This window comes from Pinus tabuliformis, chromosome 6 (genome assembly GCF_031772625.1).
Source record: "Pinus tabuliformis cultivar Carrire ecotype Pingquan chromosome 6, CPIR1, whole genome shotgun sequence".
Classification (NCBI taxonomy): Eukaryota; Viridiplantae; Streptophyta; class Pinopsida; order Pinales; family Pinaceae; genus Pinus; species Pinus tabuliformis.
Genome location: NC_142292.1, coordinates 833,558,429 through 833,583,879, shown reverse-complemented (window position 1 = coordinate 833,583,879; position 25,451 = coordinate 833,558,429). Strand labels below are relative to the sequence as shown.

Here is a 25,451-nt window from a genome sequence, read left to right as displayed (position 1 = left end):
ATATATATATCAGAAGCGCCATTCCACTGCAAATATATATATCTACAAGGAGGTTGGCGTTGACTGGCACCATTCCACTGCAAATATATATATATATATATATATATATATATATATATATATATATATATATATGCCGGGGCGCCATTTCACAGCACAGCTTGCACGTGCGAGTCGTCGTCGTTACCTCCCACGGTCACGGACATGAGAAGGACGAGGTTTAAACAACTACTACAACAACAGAAAGACCGTTTGAATGATCCACTGCAACAGAAAACACACGGTTTGAATAAATATATATTATTACGACGCAACAGATAGACGATAGACGGTTTGAATAATTATATATATATATATATATATATATATATCACGACATACATGACACAACAGATGGACCGGACCGTTTGAATAATCTATCGACAAACAGAAATACGTTAAATGAGCGATCGGACAAAACGGCACATGTATAGACCGTTTGAATAATCTATCGACAAAATGGCGCAAAACTGAAATACAAATACAATTGATCGGACAAAACGGCACATGTATTTATTAGAATGAGAGAACCATATCTCCATCTATCACACGCACAAACAAACAAGTATGAATATCATAATGAAAATATTAGATATGCCATAAATCACCATCATGCACGCACGCACAAATAAATATTAGTACCAAAATCCAAAATCCAAGTCCCCAAACGTTTTTACCAGAACCACGCCTTCTTCTTTTCACCAACGATTATTTGTTTATCCTTCCAAATATACAAGTACGAAACTTTTCTGCTTCACCCATCTGATACAATAATATTTTGGCAATGTACGACTTCGCAGCCCGTCAACATTTTTAACATGGGTGGGTGGTGCATTGTGGAGGAAAGAAAAAACGTTCGTTCCTATAATTCCAATAACATTTTGGAATTTTTAACATATTACATTTATTTGATTGAAATTACCAAGTTTTATAGATTTATTTTAATTCTGAATATAGAAAATTATTTTAGTTGCCATGCTCATTAAAATATTTTATTTATAATTTATATTTAATTATTTTTGTTATCAAGCTTTTATCATGTGATATTTCAATCCCATCAAAAATATTGTAGCTTTTTTAACTAATTTTTTTTCAAAATATATGTTACCTAAGGACATTTTACACTTCAAAAGAAATTTTTCACCTTTAATATGGTCTTATCATTAATAAGATCGGTCTCCAAAAAGAAGATCTGAACTGTAGCTTCACCTCGCACGGTAATAATGAGGATGTCGTCCCCTTTCTCAATGTGTCCATGAAAGAATGCTTGTGCTACATTCTCTCATTTCTCCTTCTAGATTTAATCTTTCCTTTCAACATGTCACTTAGTTTGTCTTTATAAATCTGCGCATGCTATCCTTTTCAATCGATTCCATTCAGCACTCTCGCCCCGCCCCTATCATGGCACCACAAAGGAATTTCCTGGGCCTTGCTATGTTTTGTTTTGTGTCAGCCTTTTGTTCAGGGATCCTCTAAATCTCTCCTTCTTCAAGGTGGTTCTTTGAATCCTTGTTGTGTCTATCATATGTGTTTATTGAATCCAATAAGCGTTACTTATGTTGGCCCAGTTCGACACAAGTAGATCCTTTTCATTCTCTTGTATCCTTTTCCCCTTCATCTCTCAAGTTCCCTTTCAAGTCTTATTTCAGCCTCTCGAATCGATCATATCTTTCCAAGACTTTGCTTCTGGAAGCAAAAGACTCGACATGGTAAGGCTTTCTTTGTTTTCCTTCCACTCTCTCTTCCTCCTTTCGTTATGTTGGACTCGTTTTATCCTTTGGGCTGCTCTTCATCTTGACCTTCACCATGACAAAAGGTAGAGGATTCTGAAACAGGAGAGGTACACACAACATCTTGAGAGCCTCTAGCTCCAAAGCTTAGAGTGCAACGAAGAATTCAAATAGAATCCATCATAGAAATGTTGCTCCAGATATGCAAAACGAAATAGTAAATGTACAGAGAGCAACTAGAATAAAACCTAGATTCTTCTCCAATGAAGGTGTTTTGGAGTAGGTGGGAAATTTGATTTTAGATACAAGGACTACATGCAAATAATGGACATCTACTACCATTTAAGGAAAATAATGGGGAAAGTTCTTGTGGAAATATTGGAGGAGCAAGAGGAAATCGGATACTAAAGTGACAAAGTTGTCCAAGAAATTGGCAAATTTAGAGTTCTTGGACTCTAAGGAAGACATCAATCCACCTCCCACAATTTAGTTGGATTCCCCTATTGAGGAGTTGTTTTCTTCATCATATGTTGATATGATTTTCATGTTTTTGAATTCTAGATAGATAAGAATTCACCTATAGTAGATAATTTAGGCTTAAGGGGATGAAGCAAACATTCTTTTATACGTTTTTATTTTAAACTTAGAAATTTTCAGTGGACTAAATCATCATCTTTTCAATTCGACTAGTCTAGTTTCCCAAGCGTCCTACTAGTGCATATGAAAAACATTAATATGATATCTTCATTATGAAATGATCTAGTACCACTCTAGATCCATCTTAAATCTGGATGAGGGATCAGTGCAAAACTTGAAGAAAGGTTTGCAACTGCAGAAATTTGATCCCTCCCGAAGTTAAGATGGATCTAGATAGTTTTAATTATTAATTTTATTTTTTTAGTTTAATTTTAATTTTTATATAATTTCACTAAGTCAAAATATTTTAATTGATAAGTTTGTTTTTTATTGTTATTTAATTCGAGCATAACATAATATAATTGGACATTACAACAACACTTCCATACTAGGATGGAGAGTGTCTCTTGGCCCAAAAACGTAATAAAATTAATTTAAACTTTTCATTTATAAAATATTTTGATTGTGATATGAGAGATGCATTTTGGGCATGTGGTATTGATGGACCTCATGGTGAAAATTCTTGTTAATTGTAACTATTATTTTGATTGTGAAATGAGGGATGGGTTTCTGGCATGTGGTATGGACGAGCCATCCTATTGGCCCACAGTACGGTATGGTTAAAATATCCACGGTAAAGCGGTGGTAAATATCCAAGGTTGAAAATCTGGTTATAATGAAAGTATTAAGTGTTTTTGTGCTTATTTATGAAACTTAAATATGGTTACAAAATTATTATTTTAATTTATATGGTGAAATAGATCTTAATTTATAGCTACTATTTATATCTTATATATTTTCGTTGATAGAGGTGTAGATATATCTCAAAAGTAATTATAATATATATATTTTTAATTTAATAAAAAAATATTCTAAAATTAAATTCAAATAAAACATTTATAAAATATTTTGAGTGTGACTGAGAGATGGTTTTTTAGCATATTGTATTGATGAGCCATGGTATTGGCCCATGTTATTGTAACAAAGCCTATTTAAAAGTTAATAACATCTATGGCAAAGTGGACATGAATATCCATGGTTAAAGATACTGTTATATTGTAAGTTTATGTGTAATTTTAAATATGGTTACATAATCAATATTATATTTTATAAAGTAAAATAGATGTTAACTTATTGTTGTTACTTCTATTTTTAATGTAATATGTATAGATAGAAAGAAGAAAGGAGGCTGAAGATAGCCTATGGGACATAATTCTTCATCATCTGCTTGATGTATTCGACCCTTTTTCTGTGAAAGCTTCAAAATAAATGCTCCCAACTTCTCGACAAACCCCTCACTAAATAGATTATCCCAAGAGCTAGCTATCAGCATATCTGCATAATTTTCCCTGTTGTCTTTGAAGGCCTCAAATTCTAAAATGAAACGCTTCTCTGTTTCCACTTTTACAAAAGAACAAAAAATGCATACTCTTTCCTCCGACACTTATTTTGGCCTTTTCCAGTGCCCTTTTTCACAACGGAGTTGATGAGAATTAGTCCTTAACTTAGCAATAAGAATTTTGGGTCTCCAAGAGATATTGACCTCTATGTATGCTTTTGGTTGATGACTATGAGTGGGATTAAACACTTCAATATCGTACTTTTTCTTTCTTCCTAGCTCCTTATCCAAAGTACGCTTGTGGAACTTTTTCACAACGGAGTTGATGAGAATTAGTCCTTAGCTTAGCAATAAGAATTTTGGCTTTCCAAGAGATATTGGCCTCTATGTATGCTTTTGGTTGATGACTATGAGTGGGATTAAACACTTCAATATAGTACTTTTTCTTTCTTCCTAGCTCCTTATCCAAAGTACGCTTGTGGAACTTTTCCATAACAAAAGCTTTTATCTCTTTGGTGTTTATGGGACACGCCTCAAGCAACCCCATTTACTAAACCATTTGTTATTATGGTGCATAAGTATTTTTTTTCTCTTGCACAATCTGTCATTAAAGACAACTTTAGGCCATCTACCCTCTTCCATTTTTTATATAAAATGTTATTAGTAATTTTATTAATAAAAACAAAATCACAATGTAACAAATTTGAATTTTATTATTTTTATTACTTTTAACTTTTTAAGGATACTACAACATCTCCCTTGGGCTCTATATTAATTTAAACAGATGTAAATGTTTATCAATTTAATTGGATATATTAATATAAAGTCAACATACTAAGGAGACATGTAAACATGTTTACCCCATGCTGGTTGTAGAGCCAATTGTCCACTCAATGTTGAGAATGGAAAGAACTACACATCTCCACTGATTGTAAAAAGTGTCTTTGGGAACAATAATATCATAAAATCTCAGTGAAAATTTCAAAATTTTCAAGCGTAAATTAAAGATAGATATTTGTTATAATAATCAAAATGGTGTGTGGTAAAATGTCAAAAATGTCCAACTTTGAGATATTTGCAGAAAACGCTTAATATTTAATCAATAGATGGGTTTAGGATCCAAATTTATGTTATGATATTCATATTATGCAAATAGAGGCCTTATCATATACATAAAATATATGACATCAAACTTTGATCTTTCTAAAGTTTTTTAATTCAAAATTGTAAAATTTTATAAAGGATCTAACTTTGTTGATGCTAACTTAGTTATTTACTTTTAAAGGTTCATATATGAATTAGCATACCCACACAATTATATGACTAGTTGGTAAGTGATTTCTCACGTTACCATGAGAGAAAAAAAATATGTATTCATAAATGCAATTTTGAAATTTGAACACACTCACATTCAATCAATTTCACACCATGTGAGCCAAAAAAAACCAAACATAGATGCTGAAAATGAAGACATACTTTATCAAATAATAAAATAACCATGTAACACTTGTAAATAACTAAAACCCTACCACTAGTAAGCCACCACCGTCAATTTCACACCATGTGAGCCAAAAAAAACCAAACATACATACTGAAAATGAAGACATATTTTATCAAATAATAAAATAACCATGTAACACTTGTAAATAACTAATACCCTACCACTAGTAAGCCACCACCACAGGGGAAATTTTGACTTTGTCTACAACATTGAATAAAAATATATATGCACACACTTAAAGTAAAGAAATGAATCTAACATCATAACTTGGTTGAACTGGTGCCAATTCCCTCCTCACCTTATAAACCCTCGTTCTCACTCATATCACAATCAATATATGATTAAGTCTAAGTATATACAAGTTTTAGAAAACACTTAATCACCTCATACAAGGGTTGTAATATTCCATAATTGTTTTATAAACATTCTTGGAGGCATATTTTAATTCTTCATTGTAAATTCGAAGGATTTTCATTTATAGTGATTCCACACTTGTGAATAAAAAAATATATCTCATAGGTGATCATTATTCACCTTTTTTTTTTCCTTCCTTGGTGTCTACAACAAATTCTTTTCCCTTATTATTTTTCCCTACCCTTTCTCTTGTTTTCATTATCACGACCTCTAGATTCAAATCCGCTTGAATTCATATCTATAACCATGGAAGTAAATAATTAGGGACTTGGCAAAGAATAAAGTACATAATTAGGGACCTGGGAATGAAATATTCAAAATAAAATACAACAAGTAACACAATCCACAATACACAAATATATTCAAGATAGATCTTTGTTCCAACATTATTACCTTCAAAATATAACTCAGCCATATGAAAAGGCATATCGTTCGATGTTCTGCAATTCTAAAGGAAGTGAGGAAAGAATGGAAGAGAAGAGGGAAGTGAGGGAATGGAATATGGAAGAGAAGGAGAAAGGGGAAGAAAAATCTAAAGAAGAGAGAAGGAGGGGGGAGAAGGGGAGGAGAAGGAGAAAGAAGAGAATAAGAAGTAGAAGAAGAGGAGGAAGGAGGAATCTAAAAGCAGGAGAAAAAGGAGGAGTAAACGAAGGGGAAGTAAGATGGAAAGGTAGGAGTAGGAGGAGATATAGCCTTGGGTAATATTCCATTCTCAAGGAAATTGGGAAAGGAGGGAGGAGATGAAATGGAGGGGGAGAAGAGAATACAAGAGGGAAGTGATGAAGGTAATATGGAAGATAAGGAGAAAGAAGAATATGAAACATAAAAAGAAGGAAGGATGGATGAGAAGATGGTGAAGGGGGGGGGAGGAGAAAGGAGGGGAGATCAAAGAAAAATAGGAGGAAAGAGGACTCTCGAAATAGGTTGAGTATAAATTGAGGAGGAAGAGAAGAGGAAGAGAAGGGAAAATAGGAGGACGTGGAAAAACATAACCTTGGGATTTATTCAATTCTCAAGGAAGCGGAGAAAGGAGGAAAGAGGGAAAAAATAGTCGAGGAGTCAAGACAAGAGGAAAGTGAGGGAACAGAATGTAGAAGTGAAGGAGAAAGAGGAAGACGAAATCGAAGGAAGGAAGAAGGGGGAAGAAGGTGGGGAAGAACACGAGGAAGAAAGGTAAAGGAGGGAAGAGGAAGAGGAAGAATGGGATATCAAAAAAGAAGTGAAGCAAGGAGGAATCGCAAAATGGGAGTAGAAAAAAGAAGATGAATAGAAAGGGAATGGAGGGATTAGAAGGAGATGAAGCGTAAGGAGGAATCGAGAAAAAGTGAAGGATAATTTGCGGAAAATAGGAAGAGGAAGAAGTGACGAAGTGGAAGAGGGGGAAGAGAAAAAGATGATGGCAGGGAGTAGGAAAGAGGGGACAACCAATAGGAAGAGGGGGGTAATAAAAGAACAGGGCAAGAAAGGATGAGTAAAAAAGCAAGAGATAGAAGAGGAGAAGGAAGGATGGGTAGAAAGGAAATAATATGGAGGAGTAGTAAAAAAACAAGAGGAGTTTAAGAAATAATCATTTGATATTTCCGCCATCTCAAAATCATATTTTACCTTATATCCATATTTACAAATAAATTTCATCCTTGAACTTTTGGCACATCTTTCAAGTCATAAACAAAAATCTAATATTTTCATTGCAATCGGGGTAGAATTTGAAGGCATCGTCTAGTCTGTGTTCTCCCTTGCTATAGATATTATTAAGATGTTTCCAAGAAGATAAATAGAACCCAAAAAAAAACTTCATATGATAAAGTTATGGTCTTGGATAGTTGATGTGGCAACTACATTCCCTGTGGCCCATTATATCATCACCAACTTAGCTCTTATACTTATATTCTTTTTATTTTTAGAGTTTTTCCTAATGGGGATTTTGGACACTATGATATAATTTAGTTTCATCCTCCTTTTATGGATCTTTTTCAAATAAAATGGTGAATTTACTACATTGAAAAATAGAGAGGTGTGGCCTTATGATTTGTTGGCATTCTCGGCAAAGGTTTTCCACAGTGATTCTTAGTGTGCTTAGAGTGTGTGCACTATTATTTAATTTCTATTTTCCTAAGAATCTATATGCATTACATAATTTTGGAAATTTTAAAACTTGTAGGAGGGCGGTGAAATAGAAAGAGGGGAATAGGGGAAGAAGAAGAAGGAGATAGAGAGAGATTGAGGAGGGAGAGGAAGACATAATCATTAAACCTACATTTTTTTTTAAATTTAATAATAGCAACCATTACATAAGATATACATTCTAGGTCCATGGAAATATTGCCTCTGAAAATTATACTGGGTCTAGATCTTATTTATTGGAAATAACCACAATACATGCAGTATTATAAAGGGGAATCTATTTTCCATACCTGTAACCCGCACCAACATCTTTCTCTCTGATTTTTATAAGGAAATGTAAATTCCCTTATATTTACATAAAAAGAATCAAATAGGTATTGGAGAGAGAAATCCCACTCCTTAGTCATCTTACTCATTATAAGCAAGAACAAATGGGGTATGGCTTGATACATTTATGTGTGCGTGGATCCTAAAACAAATTTAACATATTCATGAAAATACATACATCCCAACAATTAATCTCGTCAAGTTATTATCAATGTCATCAAGAAATTGGCAAGCTTTGTGCCATCATGTAACACCCCTCTGTTGTATGTAACACTCTGTTGCTATCATGCCGGACCTTAGCTAAGACTGAGTTGTAACAGAAAAGCTAGGTCTGAGGTGTAACAATGAAAATAAATATTTTTTTATTAAATAAATAAATATAATTTAACCACTTGGAAAACAAGACACTAAGAGATGAGATCCTTGCCAAATGAAATCCCATTGGTGAATGGGAATGGATAATCCTTTCATGATAAGACTTCTAGATCCAATTCTAGATAAGCTTAATGGATTGGGAGATAAATATCCATTAAGTTACTTAGCTGGAGAAAGATGTTAAGCTTAAAAAAACATAAAAGCCTTGCGGAAGAGAAAGGCAAGCTTTTATGAGGAAAAGCCTCGCGGGAGAGAAAGGCGAGATTTTATGGGAAAAGCCTGGGCAAATGGATAAAAAGATCCATAAAAGCGAGACGCCGCTAAAGGAAACCATATCGTGAAAGAGGGTACTAAATACCCATTGAAGAGAGCAACAAGAGGCAATTTATCCATGGCAAGAACTCTCGGCTGAGGGGTGAACTAGAGGAAGTCAGTTCTAGGTTGGGTTGCGGTGCTTGATTTTCCAAGTGACATTCTTTCAGCTACTCCACTTTGATTCAATTGCATGGGATGTTATGTATGTTGGCTCCTTACTCTTTATGTTGTCGAATCTCTAAGCATATGAGTATAATTTCATGTGTTATCTTTATTTATGAGATGATTGAATACTGATGCATGTGACAACTATTGAATATAAATTTAATCAAAGTTAAATAATAGAGATGGGAGCATATTAGGTGGTTATTAACATTGGGTCAAGGAGGTATGTGACACATCATGTTCCCCATTCAAATCCCCTTGAATAAGGCTCACTATCTACACTAATAATGTTTACAAGGGATGTCATCCATAGATATTGGAAAGCATCACTTGAGTTTTCTTTTAAGATTATCGTTGGAGAATTACATATATACATACATAAGTAAGTTCCCAATTAGAGTCCCCTTGAGTGAGGTTCATTAGACTATGATAACAAGTTTGTTCTTGTGTATGGCTAGCTTAATAACCACTATTGTGGATGGTGGTTGAGCTACCCACCATCCACATATTCCAAGGCAAAGAGGAACTCCTGCAATGATTTCCTTGGAAATGCATATATATTTGTGTGCATGTATATTATATTATACTATACTATAAATTTTGTATCTAAATCAACCAATGCAAAAACGTTTCTCTCCATGTCCTTGGGTCTACAATGCAAATAATAAATCTTTGTAAAAATTTGTGTGTGTTTGTGTGTGCGTGTGTGTGTTTATGCGTGCACACGTCTGTGTGTGTGTGTTTGTAGTCTAGTTGTGCTACGAATTGCACCAATTTCAGTAACTTAGAAAAATCGGAAGCAAAACAATTACTTTTCACCTTAATTATGAAAATAATCACTTTGGATTTTGAAAATTTCGAATCTTAAAATTTCATGATCCACATTTAGTGGGGGTTTTCAAAGGCGATCAATCCATTTATGCATTAAAGGTAGCGATTCAACAATCCAAATCTAAAATTTTAGTAAATATTACCTAAGTGGAATATGGTGAGTGAAAATCCAAATAGTGATTGGCGTGGGAAGGACACTTTATTAGTTTAAATACAATATTTTCCCTATTGAAAATGTGACGCATAAGGAAAATAACCCTTTTCTTCGTCTAACAATATTTTCAAATAGTTTTCATCTACTTTTTCTTCAAAGTTAAGGGTATTAGAACTAACATATACCTTGAAATTTTTCACTCCCCTTAAAGGAATGCTCAAAAAATATTATCCCATCATTTATGGGAGTTGTTGAAGGATCACGATGAAATGATGCATCATCTACCTTATGTCTAGATGGATTCCTAGATGAACAAACTGATAAAATATCCCACCTCAAATGTTTTTTTCACCTGTTGTCTGGGGCCATATAGCCGGTGAAGAATTTCTTTTGAAGACTCATTTTTCTCAGGGCCTAGGTGTATATAACCTAACATCATCATAGAAAATAACAATAAAAAAATAGTAGAGACCATATTGTTTCGATACCATTGTTCCACATTAGTTTGGTAAGGAGATGAAAGACACCATAATATTCCAAAATGTACACAAGATACATTGAAAACTAATTTCAATACTTTTACTCATATATTAGTGAAAATATTATAGGCAAATAATGGCTATAATGGTGATATCTTCCTATGTGAAGAGACATGTCTACTATACTAATCTACAAAAATCCTTTAAAAATAGGCAAAAACGACAATTTATCCTAATTGCGTAATCCCTATGATGAAAAAATCATAGTGTCAATAAACATTGGCCCGAACAGTTACGGTGTCAAAGGAAGAAATTCCCTTAGGATCATAAGTGTAATGTCATTTTCACAAGGCTAAAACTTTCTTTACATTGGGATGGTTGTGATCCTTTATTGGTAAGTTGTATCTCGCCTATTACTCAATGAGATGAATTGGTACGACAGTGTCCCATATGACCTTCCCCACTGTCATAGACATGAGGTGAGAGTGTCCCGTAGGACCTCCTCATTGTTGTTGGATTCTTGATTGAGATGTACTCCCTGATGTGGCTCCAGGTTGAGCTGGGCTCCCTAGCGATACGCTCTCTAATGTTTCCTGGGTAGTAGAATTTGGAACCCCGCTGGCATTGATTTCGGGTGGTAGGAGTGGCTCCACGATGGATTGAGGGTCGTAGCCTAAGCTCCCCTCTAACGTTGAATTATTCTTCTTTTAGATTCTATAATGTTAAGCATATGAGCGGGGACAATCAATAGATAAGAAGACATGAGCGGAGCTGAGAAGTGATGATAGCTGATGACGAGTTAATTGAAATAGGACATGATTTGATGACAGGATACTTGCGATGATTATGTGATGCAGTTGGAATTTCTCCCTAGCTGGGAGGGAGTGTTAATTTGGAAGCCTATTGATCAATTCCAACCATGGGATGAGATTCCTCTTTTCGAGAGGACCGATTTTGACTATCGAAGCGCTCAATTTAGACAAGGGAAAGTGTTATTCTGAATTAAAGCCCACATGTGAACAAACATTAGGGGAATTTTGAGGTCTACCAAAGAAAAATGTACAACCAAAATAAATTTTATAAGAGCCAATTGGATTCAAGATGATGATGTCAACCATGGGGGGTGATTCACCATTTTTGGAGTAAAAAAATAAAAAGATTAGAAAATAATAAATAATAAAACTATTTTTTCAACTTATCTCCCTAAGTTTTTACTCAAACTTCCAGCGCGAGTACTCGTTGGATGTAAAATTGGAGTACCCATGTTTCATATTTTAGATGGACCCTGCTACACAAAATATGAAAAATACATGAAAAAACGTGATTGCAATCACGTTTTTCATATATTTATCATTTTATGTGTAGTTGCGTCCACTGAAAGTATGTAAGATGGGTACTCCTTGGATGAAGAGTCAAATTCTGCATCCAACGAATATTGTCACGGAAAATTTGAGTAACCCCATAGGGAGATAAGTTGAAAATACGAGTTCAAAATTATTTCTTTCTTTCTTCCCTCTAAAATTTGATGATGTAATCTAATCTTACTTCATCACTTCCACTATTATTTTATAATTTCCTTAGCAAGACTATTTTAGACCTCAAAATAACCCTAATGAGGACAAGTCGACAAAAAGAGAAATTGGACACCCATGGATGGCTATAAATACGATTCCAGTGACCCTCATTTCAACATCATCATCATGATCATTCTTCTTCATTTGGGGTTGGCTTGAACAGTTATAAGGTTGCGTCATGGAGATTCGTTCGTACAGGCCCGAGATTGCAGGGTTTGAAGCTTGCATGTGTTTTTAGGGTTCTAGTTTCCAGCCGCAGGCATACTTCATGAAATTTCAATTGCAACTACAGGCACGCAGGCTCATTCGTGCGGTTGAAGGCTTTTAGCCGCACGAACATCACTCTCTCTGTGCGGTTGGAAACTAGGTTTTGAGTTTTACAGTTGACCAAAGGTTTCGTCTGTTGGCTGTAGAGTTTGATGGTTAATCACATGCTTCTGATTCAAGGTTTTGATTATTAGCATTGTTTGGTTCATCTCTTGGATGTTGTTTAGTTGATCTTGCTGGATAGTTTTGCGGTTAAAGATATGGGTCATTTTACTCTCTTTATTGAAACATTCAAAGGGAATCTAATAAGAAGAAGAATTTGAAATGGTTTTGCCTTGGTCTCCGACCAATCATGTTTTCTCTATGTGAGAATGCTTTTCTTCTATTATTCCTTTATGTTCCGTTGCAATGACGATGATATTGTTCTTTCTATATAATTTCATATCTTGTGGAATAATGTGGTAAAACTGAATAATGTTATGATGTTGTGGGGTGAATTCAATATGTAAATCAAGAAATGAAATTATCTAAAGAAAATAACAATATAGACCTAATAAAATATAGAAATACTCAGTACCATTTCTGAGGAGATGCAATACCCAAATTCCTGCAACCAGACATCCTCCATCATTACTCGCTTTTTTTTCTTTCATTTGTCCTAGGCATAATCAATTTTCATCCTCCTATTTGATTTATCTCGGTTATCGGGATATTTCTTACTATAATTCTTTTATACGACGAAGTTCGAATTTTCAAAAACATGCAAAGACATTTCAAGTATTTGTTTCTTATTTGATATGCTAATTGTTGTTCCATAAGTGTGAGCACAGTGGAAATCCTCGAGCATGTCCTTCGGGATGAAGTCATGCTTTTCTTGTGATGCTTCCATACAATGTTGTATTTCTAATCACCCCTTAAAACGAACCTTGTTGCACTCATCCGCCCGAGGATAATGGTATTTGATATCATGTGTTGGCTTCTCGAAGGTCTTCCACAATTGACCATGAAAATTTCCTATCACCAACATTGTACAATCATATTATTTACGAAGATTTGCATTCCACCTTTCGACCACTTGATTGTAATCTTTTAATACTAGTTGTACAAATTTAGAGGAACCATTAATTCAAATCTTAGAAGCCCCTAATGGCTCCTTCCCTGAGTTAGTGACTAGATAAAGCAGACCTTAGTTTTATACTAATATATTGAGGTTTATCCCAACTCCATGATCTCTCTAATTGTAAGGCATGAAATCATGAGCATGGCATTTGAACTACAATCCTCCTCCAACCCCTCCTGATCCATAAAATTCCATGGATACTCTAGTACACAATTCGTCCTAACAGTTTTGATAAATTTACACTCAAAATCTAAAATCTATAATATGAGGGTTATTTTCCTTAGAATTATAGGTTGATTAAGTTTGAAAATGTAGAAAATAGAGAACATATGAAAGTAAAATTACTCACAACCATAATAGCACAATATATTACCGAGGAAACCTTTTCGAGAGAAAACACAACTGGAAGTGGTGGATGTGTTTTCTCTCTCTTTCTTTGAATTCAAATGGATGCAAGTACAAGGAACTTTGGTCTATCGGCCTGTGTGTTTCTATAGTGCACGAACCATCTTTATTTGTTCTCTCCCTGTCAACTCTTGGCTACCCCACCCATCTATGGAACAAAATGCACTCAAATAGAATGGAATCTCCTTTCCTCCTAGTGTCCTAGTTATAACACAACTCGATAGCCTCCTAGATGGTAAGTTTGACTCCTTCAACTCTTAACTATAGCTATAATATACACACTTCTAGATTCTTCTTCATCATGATCACATTCTAGCCCGTTTCCATGGATGATGGGGGCTGATGTGTTATCCTATCAAATCATGGTGGTCAAAACATAAAGGTCAACCTCTAGGTGGGATAAATTTTGCATACACTTTGATTGAGGAATGTATTGCACCATTGGAAAGGTATTTGTGTGAAAAATAGCTCTAGTGATTGTCGAACTTAAGCGATAATTTTGTATCCTTGAAAACATTGTTCGATGCCTCAAATTCCTTTCAAAAGGTCTTGGACCCCAATTCACCAAACTAGGACCCACTAGGAAAAATGGTCCTCTGAGTTGATTCCTCCACTTTTTCTGCTCTAAAAGCATCAATGTGGATGACAAATAATATAACGATCTATTCTAGATCTGATTATCCCTCCCAACATCCTCTTATATATCTACTTAATTTTTTTTAGTTCTTGTTATGAGAATTAATCGAAAACTTACAAATGATTGTTCACAACAAATTGTTTGCAAGCCATTTCATTGTAACAATGTCGTAGAGTGAACATAACTAAGATTACTTAATTCTAGTTAATTATAATACTTTAGTATATCATCAAATGAAATTTTGTTAGGAAAATGCTAAATGAACGTTCATAGGAAAATCAAATATCATTATTTGAGATAGAAGGACAAATCGAATTTTTATGTATTTCTCCATAATTGCAATGGACTGTGAGTTGGCACACTCTAACTATCCCATGTTTTGGATTTTTATAGGCAAAATCTAGCAATGCAATTTTTCTTAAGATTGTGACTTTTTATTGTTTAAAATGCATTTTTTAAACTTATACTACATAGCTAAAAAAGCTCGAGCCACTTAGGTTATGTAGACTACATAACTAAAACTTGTGATTCAATAAATCCTTGTTGGATTTATATAAAATTTGATTGAAGAATATACCGAATTAAGAGCCAAAACCTACAAGACACAAATTATGCACTATGACTTGAATAACACATTTAATGATAATTTCATATTATAAATTATTTAATTTGTTTTTTTATATTTCTAATTAAGTAGCCCAGACAACCAAAAGCACAAATGTTGGAATTGATATTTCTAATCAGCTTAAAGTCATAAACAATGAACCTATTGAAAATTTACTCACTTATAAGAATTCCCAAAGCCATAAATTTTCTCCTACCCATCTTTCATTAATTGCTGCCAAAATGTCATTTATAAATTCATGAGAGGCTCCATGTATCAATGGCAAAGAGAAAATCCCAACGTATTTCACAATATATGTTGCATGTGAAAAAAGATGATGAGTGAACAACAAAGAGCATTGTCCAATAATGGACATATTAGATAAAATTCACATCAATATACAACAATGTTTGATTGAGTTGAGAGGCACTTTAGACAAATGAGTATGAGGGGGATTTGTGATTCACTCCATGTGCAACATGGAATTGATACATGTCCAGGTATTAAAATACAATTAAAATATTCTCTATATAGAAAAGCAATGTCAGTATCATAAAAAACAAAAAGGAATATGCATGTTTATCTAGTTTTAATTAAAAGCATGATCAAGAAACAAAAATGAATATGCATGTTTAGTTAGTTTTAATTAAAAGCGTGATAAAAAAAAAAAAATGAATATGCATGTTTAGTTAGTTTTAATTAAAAGCATGATTAATAACGGTCACTAAATTTGGTGTTGATATGACAAAGCAATGTGGATGATAATTTTCCACACAGTCTTAGTCATAAATAAAATATTTCGATGTCTTCATAACTTAATATAATTTTATACCAACTTTAAGAAAGTAAACACGAGGTAAAAGAGAAGTGCGTTTAAGATGTTTAAACGTTATAATTTTCAAAATATTACAACACGAGAGTTAAATAAACATTTGACCATCTATGTCAATAATTTATGTCAAAATCAAATATTCTAATTAGTTTATAATAAAATATTCAATGTGCGAAGAAAAAAAGTAATTGAAAATAGAAAATTAAATAAAAAATATCAAGTACTTCTTTATAAGAATAATAAAAGGGAGATTGGTAATTCATTTATTTCTCAAAATAAAAGTAATATGTAAGATTTAAAAATATTCCAATAACAAAAGTTTTCAATGTGGGTGTTCAATAAAATATATACAACAAGATTAAGTAATATTAACTTATACTCAAATATATATTAATAACAAAAAAAATCATTTTAATTTAGAAATCTCAATGAGTACATGTCAAATATGTATATATCAATATTGTTTTAAAAATAAATTGTGCATCCGTCATATAAATAATTTGAAAAAAAGAAAAGAAAGCTTTTATGGTTAAAACGGTTGAAGTAGTCTCACTATTTAACATTTTGGCCATTTTTCCCCTATATATATGTATGGAAATTTTCTCATCATATTGAGCAAAGGAATTTTGGACTTACAAGTCAAGTTTCAATTATGTACTCCATATAGCATTCAAAAGTACATTTTAAACAATGAAAATTTACGCATTATATATATATATATATATATATATATATATATATATATGGAGATAGAGAACCACTGTATATTCATTGGGATCTACGAAGGGATGAGAGGGATGCCATTTTTTTAAAATCAGATTGTGCACTCTTAAAGAAGTTCTCACATGAAGAGATTTGGCCCTTCTTGGTGCATGCTAGATATGTGGTTAAGATGAATTTATAACAATGATATTTAAGAACTTTTACATCTAGTGTGGCATACCATGCACTTTGCTAGATTTGGGAAACAAAGAAACTGTTGAAAACTTAATTGAAAAAGTATTTGATAAAACTTTTTTTCACTTAATTGTATTAAGGAGATGAAATATTTCTCATATGTGTCATCTCTTCTAAACATGTTTATATTGCCATCATTTCACTACAAACCTCTATTGTTGAAATCAATCTCCATTGAATAAATACAAACACACAAACCTGTGCATGTTCAAACATTTGAATTGAAATATTTATATCAATATAGATGTTGGGATATTCTATTGAGGGCCTAAATCTCTCTCATATTCATTTGATAAAGTAGAAAGAAACTATTAACTAGAAAGAATTAAAGTTGATATAGAGAAATCCTAAAGAATTAAAGTTGATATAGAGCAATCCTACTCAAGTGGCCATTGAAATCGTTTATTTTTCCCAACATGGGATTTTTTCTTTGTCCAATAACAAAAAAAAGAAACATACATTTAGCCTGATACTAGTTGTACAAATTATCTTTTGGCACAACGAATATATGGTTTCTACCTCTTATTTAGCTTTGAGATAATGAGATATTAATCGGATAATAACCAATTTTCTTGTTTTGAAATTTTAAATCTAGATTTCACATTTTTATTAATTGTATAAATTAAGTTTGTGAAAATTGTAATCCAAAATTATAATAATTTAACTATATTATAAGAAAGTAATATTATGAAATGATAAGTTAAATTATATACAATATAGAATAATGTAATTGTTATATTATTTATTTTTGGTGGAAATTAAGTTTACTAAACTTAAAATTTTGCAGATTGTTTATTTATTTGTTATTTTATAAATATATACATGTCATCTAGAAAACATATTTACATATAATAAACGATGTGATTCCACTTATAAATATTTTAGCTCTTTTGGAATTGAAATTATAGAAGTTGTTTAGAAGTAATATGAGCTATATTTATTCTTATATCATTTATTCAGATAGATAATTTAATGAAAGTAGTGTAATAATTTTATATGAATTAATTTACAACCTTTTATATAGAAAGCCATGAAATGGTTTTAATTAGAACCTTTTACACACCAAAAAAAAACAATAAAATTACCATAAATTGACGTGAAACTTAGAATTGTTGCTTTGATAATGATGGAGACTAGTAATTCCAAAAGTTGAAAAGAAAAATAAGCATAGTATAGATTTGATTTCAAATATTTTCCTTTATTAGAAAAAAGGGAGAAAAAAATAGACATAATATAAATTTAATTTCAAACTTTTTCTTTTATAAAAATTAATTCAATTACAATTATAAAAGAAAATTAAATCCATGAAAATACATATTAGAAATTTATGAACAAAATTTTTAATAAAAATAATATACACAATTTACATAAACTTAATAACAACAAATTTCCATTAAATCACTCAAAACATTTCCACAAACAGTTGAAATACAATTGATTAAATAATAATAATAATTAATCCAAAAAAACAGTTGCAATTGATTAAATAATAATAATGGTTAAAGAAAACAGTGGCAATATGATTAAATAGTAATGGTGAGCGAAAATAGTATTTACAAAGGACTCCAGCAAAGTGAAAATATCCGCAATATGCTGAGATACCTATATCCATTAGTGGGGCATTACATTACACAAATGAAATGAATTGAATTGAGGAGGTTTGTAAAACGAATGGGCAGAATCTTGTTCGTTCTATGATGTGAGGAGGTTTCTAAACCAATGGGCAGATTCCCTGGCATATCGCTTTAAGTTGTTGTTGTAATCAATATAATATAAACCAAATCGATAGTCATATCCACTCGCCCACTCAAAGTTGTCCAGAAGCGACCAAACCACATAACCTCGCACATCCGCTCCCTCCCTGCAATTCATTTTATCAAAATTAAAAAGCCCTGGTCAATAACTCGCACTCCACATGGCAAACTCAAATACGTGTGTATGTTGCACGCACCTTATGGCTTCAAGTAGGTATGATAGATGTTGAGAATGGTACTCCACTCGCCTCGAATCACGCAATGCTTCTTCGAGCGGGGTTGTGCCATTGTCGAAATCAGCGTACCCTATTCAAAATTCATGTTGTTGTGCGTAATGATCAGATCCATGTTTTTTAGCGAAGATATTATTGACAACCCAGAATTGAAACATTGTCGCGTACCTGTCTCAGTGATGTATATGGGAGGATTGTTATAGCGGTGCTTCGTATAGTTGATCACATCCCTTAATCCAGCAGGATAAGACCTAAAAGAGCTCACACCTTCCTGCAAACCGCAAACGGGGAGATATATTATTAACTTAAAAGTAGTGAGTGTAACTTGTGCTTCATTAAAGCTTATTAACTTAAAGTTGTGTCGTTCATTAAAGCTTATTATATAGAAAAAAAATAAAATCTGTAATGTTCACTTACATCGGATCCGATGCAAACTCCGTTTACTTCATCTGAAGCACCAAACAAGGAAGTTTTAATACCAAAAATATATATATGCAATATTGCACCATAGAAGAATCAAATACCAATTAAAATACCGTGAGTCACTTGATGTTTTCGAACTTGATTGTCTACTTTGCCAAGAAATTAAGTGTTTAAAGCAGCAGTACATGATATTAATCTTACATGATATATTAGCCCGGGCGTCCAGAACGTAGTCAGTGTCCAAGGGATTTTGTGGAGTGGAATTGTTGATGGTAAAGTCAGTTGAGTAATAATTAAAACCAAGAAAGTCGAATGAGCCTTTTAGATCTTTGGCCTCTTCACTGCTGAATATTGGCAAGCGTGCTCCCACCAAGCTTCGCATAGAGTCAGGGTACTTCCCCGACGTCAGTGGATCCAGAAACCTGTAATTCGACAGGAAAAATTACACTTCACATCTCGAGTAGACATGCATGTGGCGGAAGAAAAAGCGGCATCGCACAAAATATGTTCAAATATGCGTGACCAGGAAATAGAAAAACGATACAGGTCCATTCCCATGTATTTGAGATGCTGAACATCTTCCTGCATGCATGCATGTAGATTACAATATTACATTACAGAGTTACTACAACTACGCTAAAAAATGAAGAAGTTGAAAACAAATAGTGCATGAAAACGGCCAAGTACCTTATAGCGGTGGTATTGATCTACTGCAACATCACCATCCTTTCCATCTTCAATTTTACCTGCAAGTTAACGTTCAATAACAACAAATAAACAAAACAGCGAGATGGAAGCCCCTGATCATGTTAACAACGACGGTGTAGCTAGCTAGCTATATCAATCTATGTGTGGACTCAACATTACCTTGAATGTGGGAGAATGTATCCCAGATGCTGGGTCCTTTCCCGCCCTCGTGGGCAGCTCCTTCGTCCTGTGAAATCAGTTTCAGTCAGAATTTGTTAAGACTAGGAAAACAAACAATAATAATGCAGTGAATGGGCAGGGACTTGAACCTGATAAGCAGATGACCCGGCACCAAATTTGAAGCCCTTGGGGAAGCTGCTTCTACCGAGATGTGGAGAAGTTCCTGCCACTAGGATCATGAGAAGATAAAGTGAAAGCAAACATACGGATAGACCCTGAATTTTAGCCATCTGGCTTTCAATTGAATCACGACGATCCCAATGTATAGCCAGGCGTTTTCCGTTAAATTATTGAATCGAGATGCGAATTTATAGTTTCGTGGAATGGGAAGCCAAAGCGGTGCCTTGAAGCGAATTGCGATCCCGACTTACAGTTTGGCGGAATGGAATTATGGAAGGGGGTTTTGCTTTCAATTGAATTGCGATCGCAATTTATAGTGGCCTGGAAGACGTTTCTGATCAAGAAAACACCGCGCAGGATTGATCTTGTAAGGATTTTTCAATTCTGGTTGGCGTTGACGTGGTTAGAGGCGCCATTATTCCACTTCAAACATATATATATATATATATAACGTGGATTGATTGACGTTGACTTGGTCAGAGGCACTCACAGCCAATATTGCACTTCAACTTCTTCAAAAAAAAAAAAATATATATATATATATAAGAAGCGCCATTCCACTGCAAATATATATATCTACAAGGAGGTTGGCGTTGACTGGCGCCATTCCACTGCAAAAATATATATATAAGTGGGGGCGCCATTTCACAGCACAGCTTGCACGTGCGAGTCGTCGTCGTTACCACGGTCACGGACATAAGAAGGACGAGGTTTAAACAACTACTACAACAACAGAAAGACCGTTTGAATGATCCACTGCAACAGAAAACACACGGTTTGAATAAATATATATTATTACGACGCAACAGATAGACCATAGACGGTTTGAATAATTATATATATATATATATATATATATCACGACATACATGACACAACAGATGGACCATAGACGGTTTGAATAATTATATATATATATATCACGACATACATCTTTCTCTCTAATTTTTATAAGGAAATGTAAATTCCCTTATATTTCCATAAAAGGAGTCAAATAGGTATTGGAGAGAGAAATCCCACTCCTTAGTCATCTTACTCATTATAAGCAAGAACAAATGGGGTATGGCTTGATACATTTATGTGTGCGTGGATCCTAAAACAAATTTAACATATTCATGAAAATACATACATCCCAACAATTAATCTCATCAAGTTATTATCAATGTCATTAGGAAATTGGCAAGCTTTGTGCCATCATTTAACACCCCTCTGTTGTATGTAACACTCTGTTGCTATCATGCCGGACCTAAGCTAAGACTGAGTTGTAACAGAAAAGCTAGGTCTGAGGTGTAACAATGAAAATAAATACTTTTTATTAAATAAATAAAGATAATTTAACCACTTGGAAAACAAGACACCAAGAGATGAGATCCTTGCCAAATGAAATCCCATGGGTGAACGGGAATGGATAATCCTTTCATGATAAGACTTCTAGATCCAATTCTAAATAAGCTTAATGGATTGGGAGATAAATATCCCTTAAGTTACTTAGCTGGAGAAAGATGTTAAGTTTAAGAAAAACATAAAAGCCTTGCGGAAGAGAAAGGCAAGCTTTTATGAGGAAAAGCCTCGCGGGAGAGAAAGGCAAGATTTTATGGGAAAAGCCTAGGCGAATGGATAAAAAGATCCATAAAAGCGGGACGCCGCTAAAGGAAACCATATCGTGAAAGAGGGTACTAAATACCCGTTGAAGAGATCAACAAGAGGCAATTTATCCATGGCAAGAACTCTCGGATCAAGGGTGAACTAGAGGAAGTCAGTTCTAGGTTGGGTTGCGGTGCTTGATTTTCCAAGTGACATTCTTTCAGCTACTCCAGTTTGATTCAATTGCATGGGATGTTATGTATGTTGGCTCCTTACTCTTTATGTTGTCGAATCTCTAAGCATATGAGTATAATTTCATGTGTTATCTTTATTTATGAGATGATTGAATACTGATGCATGTGACAACTATTGAATATAAATTTAATCAAAGTTAAATAATAGAGATGGGAGCATAGTAGGTGGTTATTAACATTGGGTCAAGGAGGTATGTGACACATCATGTTCCCCATTCAAATCCCCTTGAATAAGGCTCACTATCTACACTAATAATGTTTACAAGGGATGTCATCCATAGATATTGGAAAGCATCACTTGAGTTTTCTTTTAAGATTATCGTTGGAGAATTACATATATACATACATAAGTTCCCAATTAGAGCCCCTTGAGTGAGGTTCATTAGACTATGATAACAAGTTTGTTCTTGTGTATGGATAGCTTAATAACCACTATTGTGGATGGTGGTTGAGCTACCCACCATCCACATATTCCAAGGCAAAGAGGAACTCCTGCAATGATTTCCTTGGAAATGCATATATATTTGTGTGCATGTATATTATATTATATTATATTATACTATACTATAAATTTTGTATCTAAATCAACCAATGCAAAAACGTTTCTCTCCATGTCCTTGGGTCTACAATGCAAATAATAAATCTTTGTAAAAATTTGTGTGTGTTTGTGTGTGCGTGTGTGTGTGTTTATGCGTGCACACGTCTCTGTGTGTGTGTGTGTGTGTGTGTGTTTGTAGTCTGGTTGTGCTACGAATTGCACCACTTTCAGTAACTCAGAAAAATCGGAAGCAAAACAATTACTTTTCACCTTAATTATGAAAATAATCACTTTGGATTTTGAAAATTTCGAATCTTAAAATTTCATGATCCACATTTATTGTGGGTTTTCAAAGGTGATCAATCCATTTATGCATTAAAGGTAGCGATTCAACAATCCAAATCTAAAATTTTGGTAAAGATTACCTAAGTGGAATATGGTGAGTGAAAATCCAAATAGTGATTAGCGTGGGAAGGACACTTTATTAGTTTAAATGCAATATTTTCCCTATTGAAAATGTTACGCATAAGGAAAATAACCCTTTTCTTCGTCTAACAATATTTTCAAATAGTTTTCATCTACTTTTTCTTCAAAGTTAAGGGTATTAGAACTAACATATACCTTGAAATTTTTCACTCCCCTTAAATGAATGCTCAAAAAATATTATCCCATCATTTATGGGAGTTGTTGAAGGATCACGATGAAATGATGCATCATCTACCTTATGTCTAGATGGATTCCTAGATCAACAAACTGATAAAATATCCCACCTCACATGTTTTTTTCACCTGTTGTCTGGGGCCATATAGCCCGTGAAGAATTTCTTTTGAAGACTCATTTGTCTCAGGGCCTAGGTGTATATAACCTAACATCATCATATAAAATAACAATAAAAAAATAGTAGAGACCATATTGTTTCGATACCATTGTTCCACATTAGTTTGGTAAGGAGATGAAAGACACCATAATATTCCAAAATGTACACAAGATATATTGAAAACTAATTTCAATACTTTTACTCATATATTAGTGAAAATATTATAGGCAAATAATGGCTATAATGGTGATATCTTCCTATGTGAAGAGACATGTCTACTATACTAATCTACAAAAATCCTTTAAAAATAGGCAAAAACGACAATTTATCCTAATTGCGTAATCCCTATGATGAAAAAATCATAGTATCAATAAACATTGGCCCGAAGAGTTACGGTGTCAAAGGAAGAAATTCCCTGAGGATCATAAACGGAATGTCATTTTCCCAAGGCTAAAACTTTCTTTACACTGGGATGGTTGTGATCCTTTATCGGTAAGTTGTATCTCGCCTACTACTCAATGAGATGAATTGGTGCGAGAGTGTCCCATACGACCTTCCCCACTGTCATAGACATGAGGTGAGAGTGTCCCGTAGGACCTCCTCATTGTTGTTGGATTCTTGATTGAGATGTACTCCCTGATGTGGCTCCAGGTTGAGCTGGGCTCCCTAGCAATACGCTCTCTAATGTTTCCTGGGTAGTAGAATTTGGAACCCCGCTGGCATTGATTTCGGGTGGTAGAAGTGGCTCCCCGATGGATTGAGGGTCGTAGCCTAAGCTCCCCTCTAACGTTGAATTATTCTTCTTTTAGATTCTATAATGTTAAGCATATGAGCGGGGACAATCAATAGATAAGAAGACATGATCGGAGCTGAGAAGTGATGATAGCTGATGACGAGTTAATTGAAATAGGACATGATTTGATGACAGGATACTTGCGATGATTATGTGATGCAGTTGGAATTTCTCCCTAGCTGGGAGGGAGTGTTAATTTGGAAGCCTATTGATCAATTCCAACCATGGGATGAGATTCCTCTTTTCGAGAGGACTGATTTTGACTATTGAAGCACTCAATTTAGACAAGGGAAAGTGTTATTCTGAATTAAAGCCCACATGTGAACAAACATTAGGGGAATTTTGAGGTCTAAAATGGGCCTCCAAAGAAAAATGTAAAACCAAAATAAATTTTATAAGAGCCAATTGGATTCAAGATGATGATGTCAACCATGGGGGGTGATTCACCATTTTTGGAGTAAAAAAATAAAAAGATTAGAAAATAATAAATAATAAAACTACTTTTTCAACTTATCTCCCTAAGTTTTTACTCAAACTTTGAGCGCGAGTACTTGTTGGATGTAAAATTGGAGTACCCATGTTTCATATTTTAGATGGACCCTGCTACACAAAATATGAAAAATACATGAAAAAACATGATTGCAATCACATTTTTCATATATTTCTCATTTTATGTGTAGTTGTGTCCATTGAAAGAATGTAAGATGGGTACTCCTTGGATGAAGAGTCAAATTCTGCATCCAACAAATATTGTCACGGAAAATTTGAGTAACCCCATAGGGAGATAAGTTGAAAATACGAGTTCAAAATTATTTCTTTCTTTTTTCCCTCTAAAATTTGATGATGTAATCTAATCTTATTTTATCACTTCCACTATTATTTTATAATTTCTTTAGGAAGCCTATTTTAGACCTCAAAATAACCCTAATGAGGACAGGTCGACAAAAAGAGAAATTGGACACCCATGGATGGCTATAAATACGATTCCAGTGACCCTCATTTCAGCATCATCATGATCATTCTTCTTCATTTGGGGTTGGCTTGAACAGTTATAAGGTTGGGTCGTGGAGATTCGTTCGTACAGGCCCGAGATTGCAGGGTCTGAAGCTCGCACGTGTGTTTAGGGTTCTCGTTTCCAGCCGCAGGCATACTTCATGAAATTTCAGTTGCAACTACAGGCACG

The 25,451-nt window shown here is 33.9% G+C and overlaps 1 protein-coding gene across 1 annotated transcript; it reads right to left on the bottom strand.

Annotated features, from left to right (window-relative positions):
- Positions 1–18,454: 18,454 nt before the first annotated feature.
- LOC149261436 (beta-glucosidase 12-like) lies at positions 18,455–20,490 on the bottom strand. Its single transcript, XM_089369216.1, has 9 exons — positions 20,252–20,490; positions 20,103–20,169; positions 19,923–19,981; positions 19,754–19,817; positions 19,437–19,670; positions 19,230–19,261; positions 18,981–19,083; positions 18,777–18,885; positions 18,455–18,686 (listed from the first exon to the last, which is right to left on the bottom strand). Exons 1-9 carry the CDS (start codon positions 20,390–20,392, stop codon positions 18,518–18,520), a joined length of 978 nt encoding a protein of 325 aa, XP_089225342.1. The 5' UTR covers positions 20,393–20,490; the 3' UTR covers positions 18,455–18,517.
- Between the last annotated feature and the right edge of the window lie 4,961 nt (positions 20,491–25,451).

Coding starts and splice junctions, on each gene's coding strand:
- LOC149261436 (XM_089369216.1), bottom strand. CDS start 20,392: ATGGCTAAAATTCAGGGTCTATCCGTATGTTTGCTTTCACTTTATCTT. Junction 19,262..19,436: donor CGCCCGGGCTAATATATCAT/GTAAGATTAATA, acceptor TTGGTGCTTCAG/ATGAAGTAAACGGAGTTTGC. Junction 18,687..18,776: donor TACCTACTTGAAGCCATAAG/GTGCGTGCAACA, acceptor AATGAATTGCAG/GGAGGGAGCGGATGTGCGAG.